This window comes from Delphinus delphis, chromosome 15, assembly GCF_949987515.2.
Source record: "Delphinus delphis chromosome 15, mDelDel1.2, whole genome shotgun sequence".
Classification (NCBI taxonomy): Eukaryota; Metazoa; Chordata; class Mammalia; order Artiodactyla; family Delphinidae; genus Delphinus; species Delphinus delphis.
The window spans coordinates 77,865,292-77,878,352 of record NC_082697.1 but is presented as its reverse complement, the minus strand read 5'-3'; the positions used below and the strand labels follow the sequence as shown (position 1 = coordinate 77,878,352).

At 44.4% G+C, this 13,061-nt stretch overlaps 1 protein-coding gene across 1 annotated transcript in view; it reads right to left on the bottom strand.

Moving 5' to 3' along the window:
* LOC132438219 (general transcription factor II-I repeat domain-containing protein 2) overlaps positions 1-13,061 on the bottom strand; it is a 54,306-nt gene that overhangs the window by 21,902 nt on the left and 19,343 nt on the right. Inside the window, exons 4-8 of the mRNA XM_060032213.1 lie at positions 7,020-7,139; positions 5,318-5,501; positions 5,137-5,165; positions 3,646-3,700; positions 3,289-3,332 (exon numbers count right to left, since the gene is read on the bottom strand). Of these exons, the coding sequence (XP_059888196.1) occupies positions 3,289-3,332; positions 3,646-3,700; positions 5,137-5,165; positions 5,318-5,501; positions 7,020-7,139 (432 nt within the window). The remainder of the gene's footprint in view (positions 1-3,288; positions 3,333-3,645; positions 3,701-5,136; positions 5,166-5,317; positions 5,502-7,019; positions 7,140-13,061) is intronic.

The window sequence follows — 13,061 nt, the reverse complement described above, 5'->3', positions numbered from 1 at the left end:
CCAGTTTGGGAAAAGTTTCCCTTTCAAGATGGATGAAAATGTACATGCATTTATATGCAATATAAGTATTGCAAATATTCTGCTGTAATGGGGCCCAAATTGGCACAGATAATCTTAATTTACTTACTACAACAAAACGAATATCAAAACCTAGGGAAACTACATTGGTTAAACCAAAAGGCTTTATCAGGGAAAGGTGTAGTGGATGGCAAAAATTAGCCACAGATGTCTTCCATCCCAGTATATACACCTGTTTGCAATGTAACTTTCCCACTCCTATTTTCTAGAAGTGGAAAACTACTCCACCTTTTGAATCTGGGCCTGGCCATGTGACTTGCTTTGGCCAGTGGGATGCAGGGAGAGGCTTGAAAAGTGCTCGTGCATCAGCGTCTGCTGTTTTTGGAGCAGAGTTGCCACGTGAATGAGCCTGGAGGATGTGAGACCAAGAGGAGAGGTAGGCCCAACTCTGGCAGCTGAGGCCTCGGCCCCAGGAGTGAGGCCAGCCCAGACCAGAAGGACGGCCTGGCCAACACACAGAATTGTAAGAAAGACTAAATTATTGTTTGAAGCCACTAAGTTCTGGGGTGCTCTTTTATACCGCAATAGATAACTGATACTGAAGTATACATATAATTTAACTGTGAAAGTTAATAGAAGCAAAAACAAAAATTGTGACAAGCTTGGGATTTCACTGTTCAGTGTTAATTTACAAGTTGGGGGAGGAGGTCTTCTGAAAACCTTTAACAGCCCTGTTGGCATAGGGATGGTAAGATTGGGTATTAACGAATGTGACTGTCAAAAAGAAAAATTTGTTAAACTGAGGAACAGAATGGACACGGCCGATGGCCATATCAGTGAAATGGATACTGCCCTTGAGCAAGTTGAGGAAATTGCTCAGAAGTGGGACAGAAAGGTAGTCTGATGGAAAGATTAAAGGAGAGCTCACAAATGGAGGTCTACTTGTGCATAAAAAAGAAAAAAGCTTTTTACATGTTTGTAAGTGATCTGAAAGAATCTGAAAGAGCTGTTGCCCTTAAAACGGGGATGGAATTTGAGGTGCAGTGAGATTTAAGAGAGATGGAGTTTTGAGAGGGGAGGAGTGAAGAGGAATTTTACTTATTACTACTTATTACACTACTTATTACCACTTCCTACACTGAATTTTTATTTAAAACATGTATAACTTTTGTAATTTATAGTAAAACTTTAAAGTACAAAGATTTGATAAATATGTGACAGCTGGGCTGTCAAAGAAAAATTTCTTTTCAATGCAGGCAACTGAAAGCAGGTTTGCCGGTGCAGAATGCAGAATCGCTTCAGCCTTTCCTCAAAATATGAGGGGGGAGGGGGAAATTCAGAAGTTAAAACCATTTAAACGTTCTGTGCAGCAAGTGCTACACAAACATCACAGGAAATAAGGCCAATGGATGGTCAGCTCACAGAAGCCTGCAGGCACCTGGAAGCAATTCATATCACGAAATCCATGGTAGAAAGTCACATTATTAAGGATTGTTTATAGGGAATCACATCTCCAAAGAGAGGCCTCAACAAAAGAGGCCTATTTTAAGGCTGGCGGGAAACGCTCATCCACCCAATAGCTGGTGAGGGCGGAAGGGAAGGCGGTAGGGCCGCGGATCCTTGAAAGGGCCCCCCGGGGAGAGCCGACAACCCCTCACTCCCACCCCATTTGTTTTCTGGGTTTCTGAGAGGAGACTGTGGCTTGGGGGTTTTAAATTCTCTGTTACCAACAGAGATGCAGGCAGAATGTATCTGAGCTTGGAAACGCATCCAAGGCTAAGATTAAAGGGCAAGCGTGTAAGGCGTGTCACGTGTAAGTGGGATGAAGACGCCACAGCTGAATTCTGTTGGCTGAAATATCTGGCTCCTTTTTGTTGACTTGTGTTGGTTTGACCTAGAATACCTACAATGGACAGGCGCTCTTTTCAGGCTGACGTTGAAGGTGCAGCTTCTACCAAGCACATGTTATCTGTGGATAGGAGTGACCCTGGGGTATGACAAGGGTGGATTCAGGCTACTCCTGCCCCAAGGGACTGGGGAGGCAGCTGAGCATAAACCACATCTCCCACCTTCAGCAAAGCTCGTGCTCTGACCTCCATCTCACTGGAGGTAACATCTCTCTTCGCCTCCTCTCTCCATCTTTTCTTAATATTGAATATTTTTCTTTTACATTATCTCAGATTTAACTTTAACTTTATATTTGGAACTGTTTATTTCTTATTTCTATGTTGCTTTTCTAAACATTATTAACTTCTCGTTTTACCCCGTACAGTCAGCTTGTGTTCATCTTTATCTTTTTGAGGTTTGAGTTTCAGTTTTATGTACTTATTTTAGGTTTTCTAACGTTTCTACTTCTAACGCTTTCAATACTTTTCCATCCCTTGATTAAACATTTGAGTTAAAAAATTTTTTTTCTATTTTTAACCTTTAACATTTTTCCTTCTAATGCCTTTTTTTTTTTTTTTTTGAGGCGTGGAAGAGCAGGGATGGGGGTTAACTACTCTCACCATCAAAGAGGGATTTTTTTCCCAATATACATTGTCATAGTAATGTACGTCTATTGTAGAACATTTAGAAATGACAGAGTGTAAGAAAGCAATAAAATAAGCTATGTCCAAAAATAAAAACACTGCTTTATTCATAAATCAAATTCATATTCCAAATGTGTATTCAAGACTTTTTACTCATTTAGCAGTCAAGTTCTAATTTCCATATAATTAAAATAATAACTTTGTCTACAAATATATCTACTTAATAACATCTTAGTACCTAATATTTATTGAATTAGAAGGCTTTTTTTCCCTAGATATTTGAGTAAAATATGATTATTCTGCAAATAAGGCCCCCGTTGAGGTTCATTAGTGACCTATCCCCATTATCTTGTTGATTCTTTGGGATTTTCTACCCAAATATGGACCAATATATCATCTGCAAATTAAAGACAGTTTTCGTTTGTCATTCCCAATCCATATACCTTATATTTCCTTTTCTTGTCTTACTGCATTAGCTAGGACTTTCGGTATGATGTTGAAAGGGAGTGATGAGAGGGGACATCCTTGCTTTGCTCCTGATCTTAGTGGGAAAGATTCTAGTTTCTCAGCATGAAATATGATGTTAGCTGTAGGTTTTTTGTAAATTATTTTTTATCAAGTTGAGGAAATTCCCCTCTATTCCTGGTTTACTGAAAGTCCCATTTTTAAGTAAAACAAAAGAAAGGAGTCAAATAATGACCTGCTGAACACCTGATTCTACAAGCATCAGTGTACATACCAGAATCTTCCATGGGTTCAGTCTTCACACTGATGGGGGCACAGCTAAAAGGAGAAGGGAATGCTGGTCAAGATGGGCAGGGTGAGAACTGCCCAAAGGCATCTGGACACACTGAATCTAATCCCCAGCTCTCCATACCATCATAGGTTCCCCTCCCCCCATCAAACTGAATGCAAAGCTACCTCAACTTTAATGTTGTAACAAATTATTAAGAAAGTTAAAGGTGTCAATGAATATATTCTCATAATCCCAAACATCCTTTTGAATAAAGAATATGTAACAAAATAAGACATTCCATAGCCTAAAAACTAATACATTTGGGTTAGATGGGGACTTAATTTTTTATTTATCCCTTACCTTTCACTTGGTGATGTCACTGATCTCTCAGCATCTGTTACCAACCCAGGCCCACCTGTGCATGAGTAAAAAGACACACGCTAGCCTCTGTCTGCACCTTGAAATATGACAACATTCAAAGGCATATAAAGGGAAAGCGAATACAAAGAGAACAGAATTCCTGGCTCTAGGTCATCATGGAATAGCAGCGGAGGAGAGACCAACTCAAAGCAGCCCCCAGGGCCTGGGCCATCTGTGTGGGCACAATGGGGGCCAAGGAGCAGACCTGTGCCGGAGCGACCTCTGGCAGGTTACTAAGCCTCCTCGTGCCTCAGTTTCCTCATCTCAAAATGGTGGTTGGGTGAGGATTAATTAATACATGCAAAGTGCTTAGAACAGTGCCTATCACAAAATAAGTGTCAGCAGCAGCTATTATCGTTATTTCTATAATGACAATACAAGCCACCTGGGACAACAGTTACCTGGTCACCTGCCACCCCTCACCCTCCAGTCCCTCCTTTAATGTGAACTGGGGGACCCCAGGAACTCACAACTGCTCCAGAAATACCTGCTCTGTGAGTAGCCCATGCACAGGAGTGTCTCATTGCCCTCTATACCCCAAGGTAGTCCATGTGGACAGACCCTCCACCCACCCCTGCCACCTGGCTTCTGTACCTATATAGGCTCAGCATAACACCCTCTTTAGACCTGGTCTTTCATGAACAGCTATGGCCCAAGGTTTCCAACTATGATCCAGAATAATAATCTGAGAAAATAAGGAAGTGGGCACAGATGGATCTCTAAATGTTCCTGGTAAACTTGCTATTTTCTTTTTTGGTCCCTTCATCAGTTAAGGAGCTTATGAGGGGTCCTGGTTTCCCAAACATGGTCTCAAACACCCTGCACATAACTTTCTGCCTGACCACATGGAATGGGCATCCTGGGGGAACCAAGCTATTGAGATCCCGCTTATCTTGGGGGCCAGCTCCTCCAGGAAGCTCTTCTGACCACACAATTCTAACCCCTTCTGGGGGCTCTCAGGGATTTCCTCCACGGGTCACCCCTGGTTCTCTGAACAGTCTCTTTCCTCCTCACAGATCATGTATCTCAGAAGCACGGGAACGGTCACACAGCCCAGACCACTCCTGAATCCCACAACGCCTGGCCTGTGGTTGGTGCTCAGAGACCAGGAAGTCACTCCAGCATCCTCACACTCCTGTGCACATGGACAAGGTAGATCTCCTGCCCTCCGAGGGCTGGACGCAGACGCTCGCCGGCATGCGAGCTGACGGGAGGGTGGCGTCCCGGCTCTTAGGCTGGGTATGTGTGTTTCCCTGAGCTGTAGTCCCTGCAAACATCCCCACCACCCCTGGCCCCGGGATCAGAGGTGGCCTCCTCAAGGCAGGAAAGACAAAGCATAAACAAGAATGTGCCAAACTTGCATTTTAATTAAGAAGCAGAACCGGTTTAGCAGTCAAGGGCAGTCACCAAGTATGAGAAGCTGTCACTTACCAAGCTGACTCACGGGACTCAGGAAGGGTCTGCAAGAAAACCAATACTGTTACCTGACATGAACACACAAGACGGACAGATTAAACATCTGAATAACCAACTTCTAAACATAACGGGACAGAATTAACTAACTGAAATTAAGTCAGTGTATCAGCTGTTAGGAGGGGGTAGAGCCTATCACCTGTTGATAAGGAATGAAATCCCCGCTTTGTTCTCCAAAATCCACTTCAGGGTTGCAAGGTCATAGTTCTCAGGGTGTTGAAAGGGGACCCCTTCTGGGAGCCCCTGCACCACTACGGCTGCCTGGTCCCTCAGCATCTTCTCGTAAGGAACAGGCACCATCGCTGTCGTCCCCAAGGCTTTGCCTAGAAGAAGCAGCAGGATGTCTTTAAATAATAGGAGCATAAATCCCTGATAGTCAGTTTCACTTAGTGTCATAAACACAGGTGGTGATATTTGGTTCTGAAATTTATTAAAAACTTAAAGTGTCCTATGCCTCTATATCTCAAGTTAATAAAATTTCCGACCAAAAGGCCAAAAGAAAAAGTATAAAATGTTTTCCTTTAAATCTTCACATAAGAGAATATAATAGGTTGCATAATCTATAAAAATATTGAATCACAGGGGCTTCCCTGGTGGCGCAGTGGTTAAGAATCCGCCTGCCAATGCAGGGACATGGGTTTGAGCCCTGGTCCGGGAAGATCCCACATGCTGCGGAGCAACTAAGCCCGTGATCCACAACTACTGAGCCCGCGTGCCATAACTACTGAAGCCCTCATGCCTAGAGCCCGTGCTCCGCAACAAGAGAAGCCACCACAATAAGAAGCCCGTGCACCGCAACGAAGAGTAGCCCCTGCTCGCCGTAACTAGAGAAAGCCAGCGCGCAGCAACGAAGACCCAACACAGCCAAAAATAAATAAATAAAATAAATAAATGTATTTAAAAAAATATTGAATTACTATGTTGTACACCTGAAACTAATATAATATTGTAAGTCAACTATATTTCAATAAGTAAATTAATTAACTAAAAATAATCTATTTCCAAAAGAAAGAAAATAATAGGTCTTTTTCTCCATTCTCTTGGAGGTTGCACAATTCAGGGTGCTCACCCTGGTGCACCCAGGGCTGCAGGGAACAGCCTGAGGTTACTCAGGCTGCAGCCAAAGAGGATGAGAGCCCTGCCCAAATCTTAGCTGTCCCTGTGTCACACTGTACAGATTGGGCCAACTTGCCTGTAGAAAGCTGAGTCCACCTGGGGATATGTCGGTGTCTCTGCACTGGCTGACCAGCCCCGAGGTGCTGGAGCTCCATTTCTCATATGGAAGTGTAGCCTGAGACCCTAAGATCCCCTGTGCTGGAGGAGTCCCCCAAATCCAAATGGTCACAGGGACCTGCAGGTCACACAGATGTTTGCAGCTGTCTAGGAATGATGACCCAGGCCCTAAGATGCTAAGGTGCTTCTATCACAAGTACAACACCTGCAGACTTCCTTGTTATCTAGCTTTTTTAAGCACTGTGTAGGTATTTAAAAAAAAAATCCCTGTCTCCATGCCTGTGGGAAGATGTGGGTGGGTGGGGAGACCAATGAGGATGAGGCTGGTGCGCGAACCAACCATGAACATCTAATAACTGCATGGCCATGGGGAGGGGGCTCTGCAAAGACTGAAGGCTGATGAATTCAGAGGTTCCAATGGACCAGAAGAGACCAAGTGGTCTTCCTTAAGAAGACTTGATCTGGTACTTTACTGGCTCTTCCCTTGATGTGAATGTGGATTTTTCCAATGTTAGAGACGGTCTAAATAGTCACGCTGATAAAATGATTTCTAAAACCATCTTCTGTAGTGAACTATTCAGAGAATTAATGCTTAAAGTGAGCTTTACCGTAACAAAAGCAGAAATAGTCCTCGACGGCTTTTCTGAGTATTTCCGTTTCTCCTGAATCAATCTGCATCCCGTTGGCAGGGCCTGGGGGTTTCACCTCCTGCAGCCCTTCGGCAATGCCTGTAAACGAGTGATCAGTACAAAGTCAGTATCCAAGTATCTGTACTGTGCGTTTTCTTAACGTCCATGCTTCTGGTACTGAAAGGAAAAAGGAATAGACATAAAACAAGATCTTTTTTTTTTTTTTAATAAATTTATTTATTTATTTTTGGCTGCGTTGGGTCTTTGTTGCTGCGCGCGGGCTTTCTCTAGTCGCAGCGAGCAGGGGCTACTGTTCGTTGCAGTGCGCGGGCTTCTCACTGTGGTGGCTTCTCTTGTTGCGGAGCACAGGCTCTAGGCGCGTGGGCTCAGTAGTTGTGGCGTGCAGACTCAGTAGTTGTGGCTCACGGGCTCCAGAGCGCAGGCTCAGCAGCTGTGGCGCACAGGCCCAGCTGCTCTGGGACATGTGGGATCTTCCCGGACCAGGGCTTGAACCCGTGTCCCCTGAATTGGCAGGCGGATTCTTAACCACTGCGCTACCAGGGAAGTCCAAAACAAGACCTTTTAATTAAAAAAAAAATACACAACAAAGAACAGGCTATTTCTGATGAACAGGATAAAATAACATAGTGATCACCTGTGAAATGAATCTACTGATAAACAATAAATAATTCAACATATAAGGAAATATTAGTAGTTCAGAGGAAATGGTAACAGAAAATTGTTTGCTGGGAATTCCCTGCCGGTCCAGTGGTTAGGACTCTGCGCTTCCACTGCAGAAGACTCGGGTTCCATCCCTGGTTGGAGAACCAAGATCCCGCAGGCCAAGTAGGGAAGCCAAAAAAAAAAAAAAGAAAAAAGAAAATTATTTGCTATCCAGTCTGCAAGTGACAGTCACTGTGTAGGAAGACCCTCAGCACTGGGCAGGTTCGGGAACAGCCCCCCTGTCAGCTGCTACTGCAAAAGTTTTGAAACTGTTTGTTTTCATCAGGGTTAGTCAGGACACAGAAACCACACATTAATTTGAACAGGGAAAGTTTAATAAAAGAATCATTAGTGGGACTTCTCTGGTTGTCCCAAGGTTAAGACTCTGTGCTCCCAATGTGAGGGGCCCGGGTTCGATCCCTGGTGAGGGACCTAGATCCCACGAGCCATAACTAAGAGCCTGCATGCTACAACTAAGACTTGGTGCAGCCAAAAAAAAAGAACCAAAACAGAATCGTAGTAACAAGGATGAACTGCTAAGGGGTAATGAGAACTCTAAACAACACAAAGCAACAGGCAGCAGGAGCATCGACCACCACAAGGGCTGAGGGAGAAACTAATCCTGGAAGAGAGTCCCCCCGAGGCTGAGGTCCAGGCCTCTCTGGGGAGGAGGCAGAGTCTGCAGGGGTGCCATAAACTGGGGCTGGCAAGCAGGGACCCGTCCTCTAGAGGTGCTAGTGGAAACCACTGGCAAGTGGCCCCCGGGGTGCCGCCAGATTCACTGTTGCAGGGAAGCTGTTCCCTGGGGCGGTGGCAGAACTCTGGAAACCACCCATGGGGTGATGCCTGCAGAACTTTCTAGGAGGCCTCTCTCTCAGGCACTGGTGGAACTAACTCCCTGGGAAACTGCCGGTGGGTGTGGTGCCCCTGAGATTTCTCTGGGAAGCTTCCTTCTGGAACTTTCTGGGACTTCTGTGTGACTTGCTGGGCAGCTGGCCGGGATGCAGGGGAGCCAACTGGATGCTGTGTGCGGCAGGGGTGCCCCTGGGAATCCCAAGTGCAATTGGTCACCGTGTGCTACAGGTACGAGCAGGTGCGAGCCCACTGGAAACGGGAAGAGGAGTGTCTTCCTCCTCCAGGGACCTCCTGAAAAAGCCTCCAAGGTAGGTCCTAGGCCAGCTGCCAAGGGAGAAATGTTTACAGGGTCCAGTTCCAGTATCACAAGGCAGGACAAAGAAGGGTGGACTTGGAGTAGAGAGGCAGTAACTTGAAAACCGTCAAAGTGATTTCTTGGGCCAGAGAGGCTTGTACCATGGAGTTACGTTCTAGGGTCAAATGTAAGGCAAAAATCATGCACAGACAGAATTATACTTGAAAACCCTCAGACATCCAGGAAGTACAGGATATATATAGTTCTGTGTAAACAATTCTGCAAAGCAATTCCTAGGCATGTTCACATATCAGAACCAATTAGGCTAAAAGAAGGAAGCAGGTGAAAACCTATGTGTGTTTGGTCATTCAAACAATTTTGGCCCACAGGTAAAATAAGAGGTAAAGAGAATAATTGACAGTACTGCCTGCAGGTTTAGTCCAGGGGTCAGTGAACTACAGCCTGGGGCCACATCCTGCCCACGGCCTGTGTTTTGTATGACCTGTGAGCTAAGAATGGTTTTTCATATTTTGAAATGGTTAAATAAGTTCAAAAGGACTTACTTCATAACCTGAGAAAATAACACGAAATTCACATGTCAGTGCTGTCAATAAAGTTTTATTGACCAGGTGCATTCATCGCCATATCACCTGCTTCTACTTTCGTGCTACAAAGCAAGGTGAGTGGCTGCAACAGAGGCTGTAATGACCCAGAGACTAAAACAGTTACTATCACTCCCATTACAGAGAAAGCTCGCCAGTCCCTGGTTTACTTTATATTGCTTTAATATTAAGCACCTATAACCCTAACCCAGGTTGATTCTAAATTCCTTCTGTTTTGAGGATTAAATTTGTGAATGCTTATACAGCAGGGAGTTGGTTCCTAACTTCAGAAGGCAGGTAAATGCGTTTTTGATGCAATTCCATGGTAATTTTTCCTAACTTTCAAGACAACTTCTAGAGAAATAACCATCACACGTTCAAGAATGACACCCAGTATTACTGTTCCAGCGATGGCAGAGAAGTGTGTATTTGCCAGGAACAATGAACGATAAGCTCTGGACGAAATGAGAAGATAACTACTTGAAAGCACTGAAGAACAACCAGAAACAGGCGAAAGCAGGAAGGAATGCTATCCTCGAAAGAAGGGAAGCACACATATGGGATGAGATGCACATTGACCTGGCTTTTCCCCCATGGGAACTCCTGACTTCCTGTGGGACTCAGGAAGAAATAGAGCTTAACCAAAAAGCAGCCGTCTTAGTGAAACGAGGAAATCTATGTCACATATCAGGACTGCCATTGTGGCTAAACACTGAAAGGGAAATTCTGGAGAAAATGAGTCACAGAGGTAGGAGACCCAGTATCATCATAGCATCTTCCCTCAAATGCTTGCTTCGTCTCCAAACTCTGCAAGCACAGGGTGAGGCTTTAAGGAAAAGCAACATCTGGAAGGTAAATTGCTGAGAAGAGATTTAAACAGCTGTGTGGTGCCAGAAAGACAGGGGTTGGTATTCAAGATGCACCAAGCTCGAGAAGCTTGTTTAACACCTTGTGAAACTAAGGGGCACATCTTAGGAGGAGGGGCCGCCTTCTGAGACCAAGAGGGATGCTCTAGGGCCAAGGGCAACTCTCATCCGCATGGGGACAGGGTGACCTGCCAGTAACTTAACTGCCTGCCAGAAGAAAATGCAATTTAACTTAGCAGGTTTTTACAACATATCACGCATAATACCCAGTATAAAATGAAAGATTAGTAGGAATGTGAAGAAGCAGGAAAATGTGACCCGTGACCAAGACAGAAAAAAAAAATCTATAGACGCAGAACCAGAAATGACCCAGATGTTGAAATTACCAGATAAGGACTAAAACAACTGCTATAAACACATGAAAGACTTTTTATAGGGGTGGTGAACACAACAAATTAATATAAGGGAAATTGCAACAGAGAAATGAAAATGTTAACCACAGAAGGAAGAAAGAAAATGCAATTTTAGAAATGGAAAATAATCAGAAATGAAAATTTCACCAGATGGACTTAACAGCACCCTGGATACGGCTGAAGGAAGAATCAGTGCCCTCAAAGAAATGCCAATAGAAACTATCCAATCTGAAACTTGAATACAAAAAGAAAAAGTGGGGGGGAAAGGAACAGAGCCTTAATGACTTGTGAGACAATAAATAGCAAATTTCTGGACTTCCCTGGTGATGCAGTGGTTAAGAATCCACCTGCCAGACTTCCCTGGTGGCACAGTGGTTAAGAATCCGCCTGCCAATGCAGGGGACACGGGTTAAAACCCTGGTCCTGGAAGATCCCACGTGCCGTGGAGCAACTAAGCCCATGTGCCACAACTACTGAGCCTGTGCTCTAGAGCCCATGAGCCACAACCACTGAAACCCGCGCACCCTAGAGCCCACGTGCTGCAACTACTGAAGCCTGCACGCCTAGAGCCTGTGCTCCATGGCAAGAGAAGCCACCGCACCGCAACTAGAGAAAGCCCGCGTGCAGCAACGAAGACCCAATGCAGCCAAAGATAATTAAAAAAATAAAGAAACATTAAATAGCAAATTTCCTTCTCTGTGTAAATTAAGAAGAGAATCAGAATAAATATTTGAAGAGATATGAATGGCCAAAAATGTCCAACATTGATGAAGATGTCAACATGCAGATTCAGTAAGCTCCACAGACCAAGTAGGGTAAAAACAAAGAAGGCTATAAATAGGCATTTCATGGCCAAACTGCTGAAAACCAAAGATGAGACAGAGCTAGGGAAAAAGATACATTACCTTCAGGGGAACAAAAATAAGAATTCAAACCTGACTTTGTTATCTAAAACAGTGGCAACCAGGAGGAAATGGAATGAAACTTTGAAAGGACTGGAGGAAGAGAATTCCCTGGCGGTCCAGTGGTTGGGACTCCATGCTTGCACTGCTTAAGGCGCAGGTTCAATCCCTAGTCGGGGAACTAAGATCCCGCAAGCCACGCGATGCGGCCAAAAGAGAAAAAAAAGGGCTGGAGGAAAAAAACTGTCAAGCCAGATTCTATATCGAGTAAAAGCAGTCTTCAAAAAACAATAAGGACCTACTGTATGGCACAGGGAATTATATTCAATATCTTGTAATAACCCATAATGGAAAAGAATCTCAAAAAGAATATATAAATATATGTATAACTGAATCATTTTACCGTACACCTGAAACTAACATAATGTTGTAAATCAACTATACTTCAAAAAAAAAAAAATCTTCAGAAACGAAAGCAAGGAGAATGATGTTGGCAAGATGGCAGACTAGGAAGCAATGGGCCTTCCTTCCTCCACAGATACACCAAATTAACAATATACGGACCAGAACACCTCTGTGAGAACTCTGCAGACCAGCCACTGGAAAACCAAGAAGAGATTGTAGCACAGGGGTAGGAAGGGTTGCAGCATTTGCTGTGCCTATTCATGCTTCTCCCTCTATGTGGCATAGTGCAGAGCAGCTGCGAAGGAACCCCCGGACTGGGGCTCCTCCCTTGACGTGGAAACAAGAGTGGACTGTGTGTCCAACATTCTGGCTTGTCTGGGGGTTACTGGAGGAACTGATTTATATCTTGCCTGACTCAGAGCACTGACTTAACTCAGAGCTGCAGTTCTGTGGGAGACACCAGGGGGCGAAAGAGATTCAAAAAGGTTTGAGAGGTTCTAGAACAGCCAGCAGGGCTGATGGGTGGTCTTCCCCCGCACGGAGCCAGTAAGCCAAGACTGGGAGAGGTGGTTGTCTTTTCAAATGCCCAGAAAAAATCCCGGGGGGGGAAAAAAATTACAAGGCATACAGAGAAGCAGGGAAACAAGGTCCACTCAAAGGAACAAAATAAAACTCCAGACACCAATTCTAAAGAAATGTAGATCTATGAACTACCTGACAAAGAATTTAAAATAAAGATGCTCAATGCACTAAGAGAGAGTATAGAAAGACAACTAAATGATACATGGACAAAAGGAGGGCACTGACAAAGAGGAGCTATAAAAATACCAAACGGCCCTCTGGGGCTGAAAAATCCGATAACTGAACTGAAAAATTCATTAGAGGTGTTTGAAGGCAGACTGAGTCCTGTTCCATGCTATAACATCGATGAAACCTCAGGATGTTATGCCCGCCCAAAGT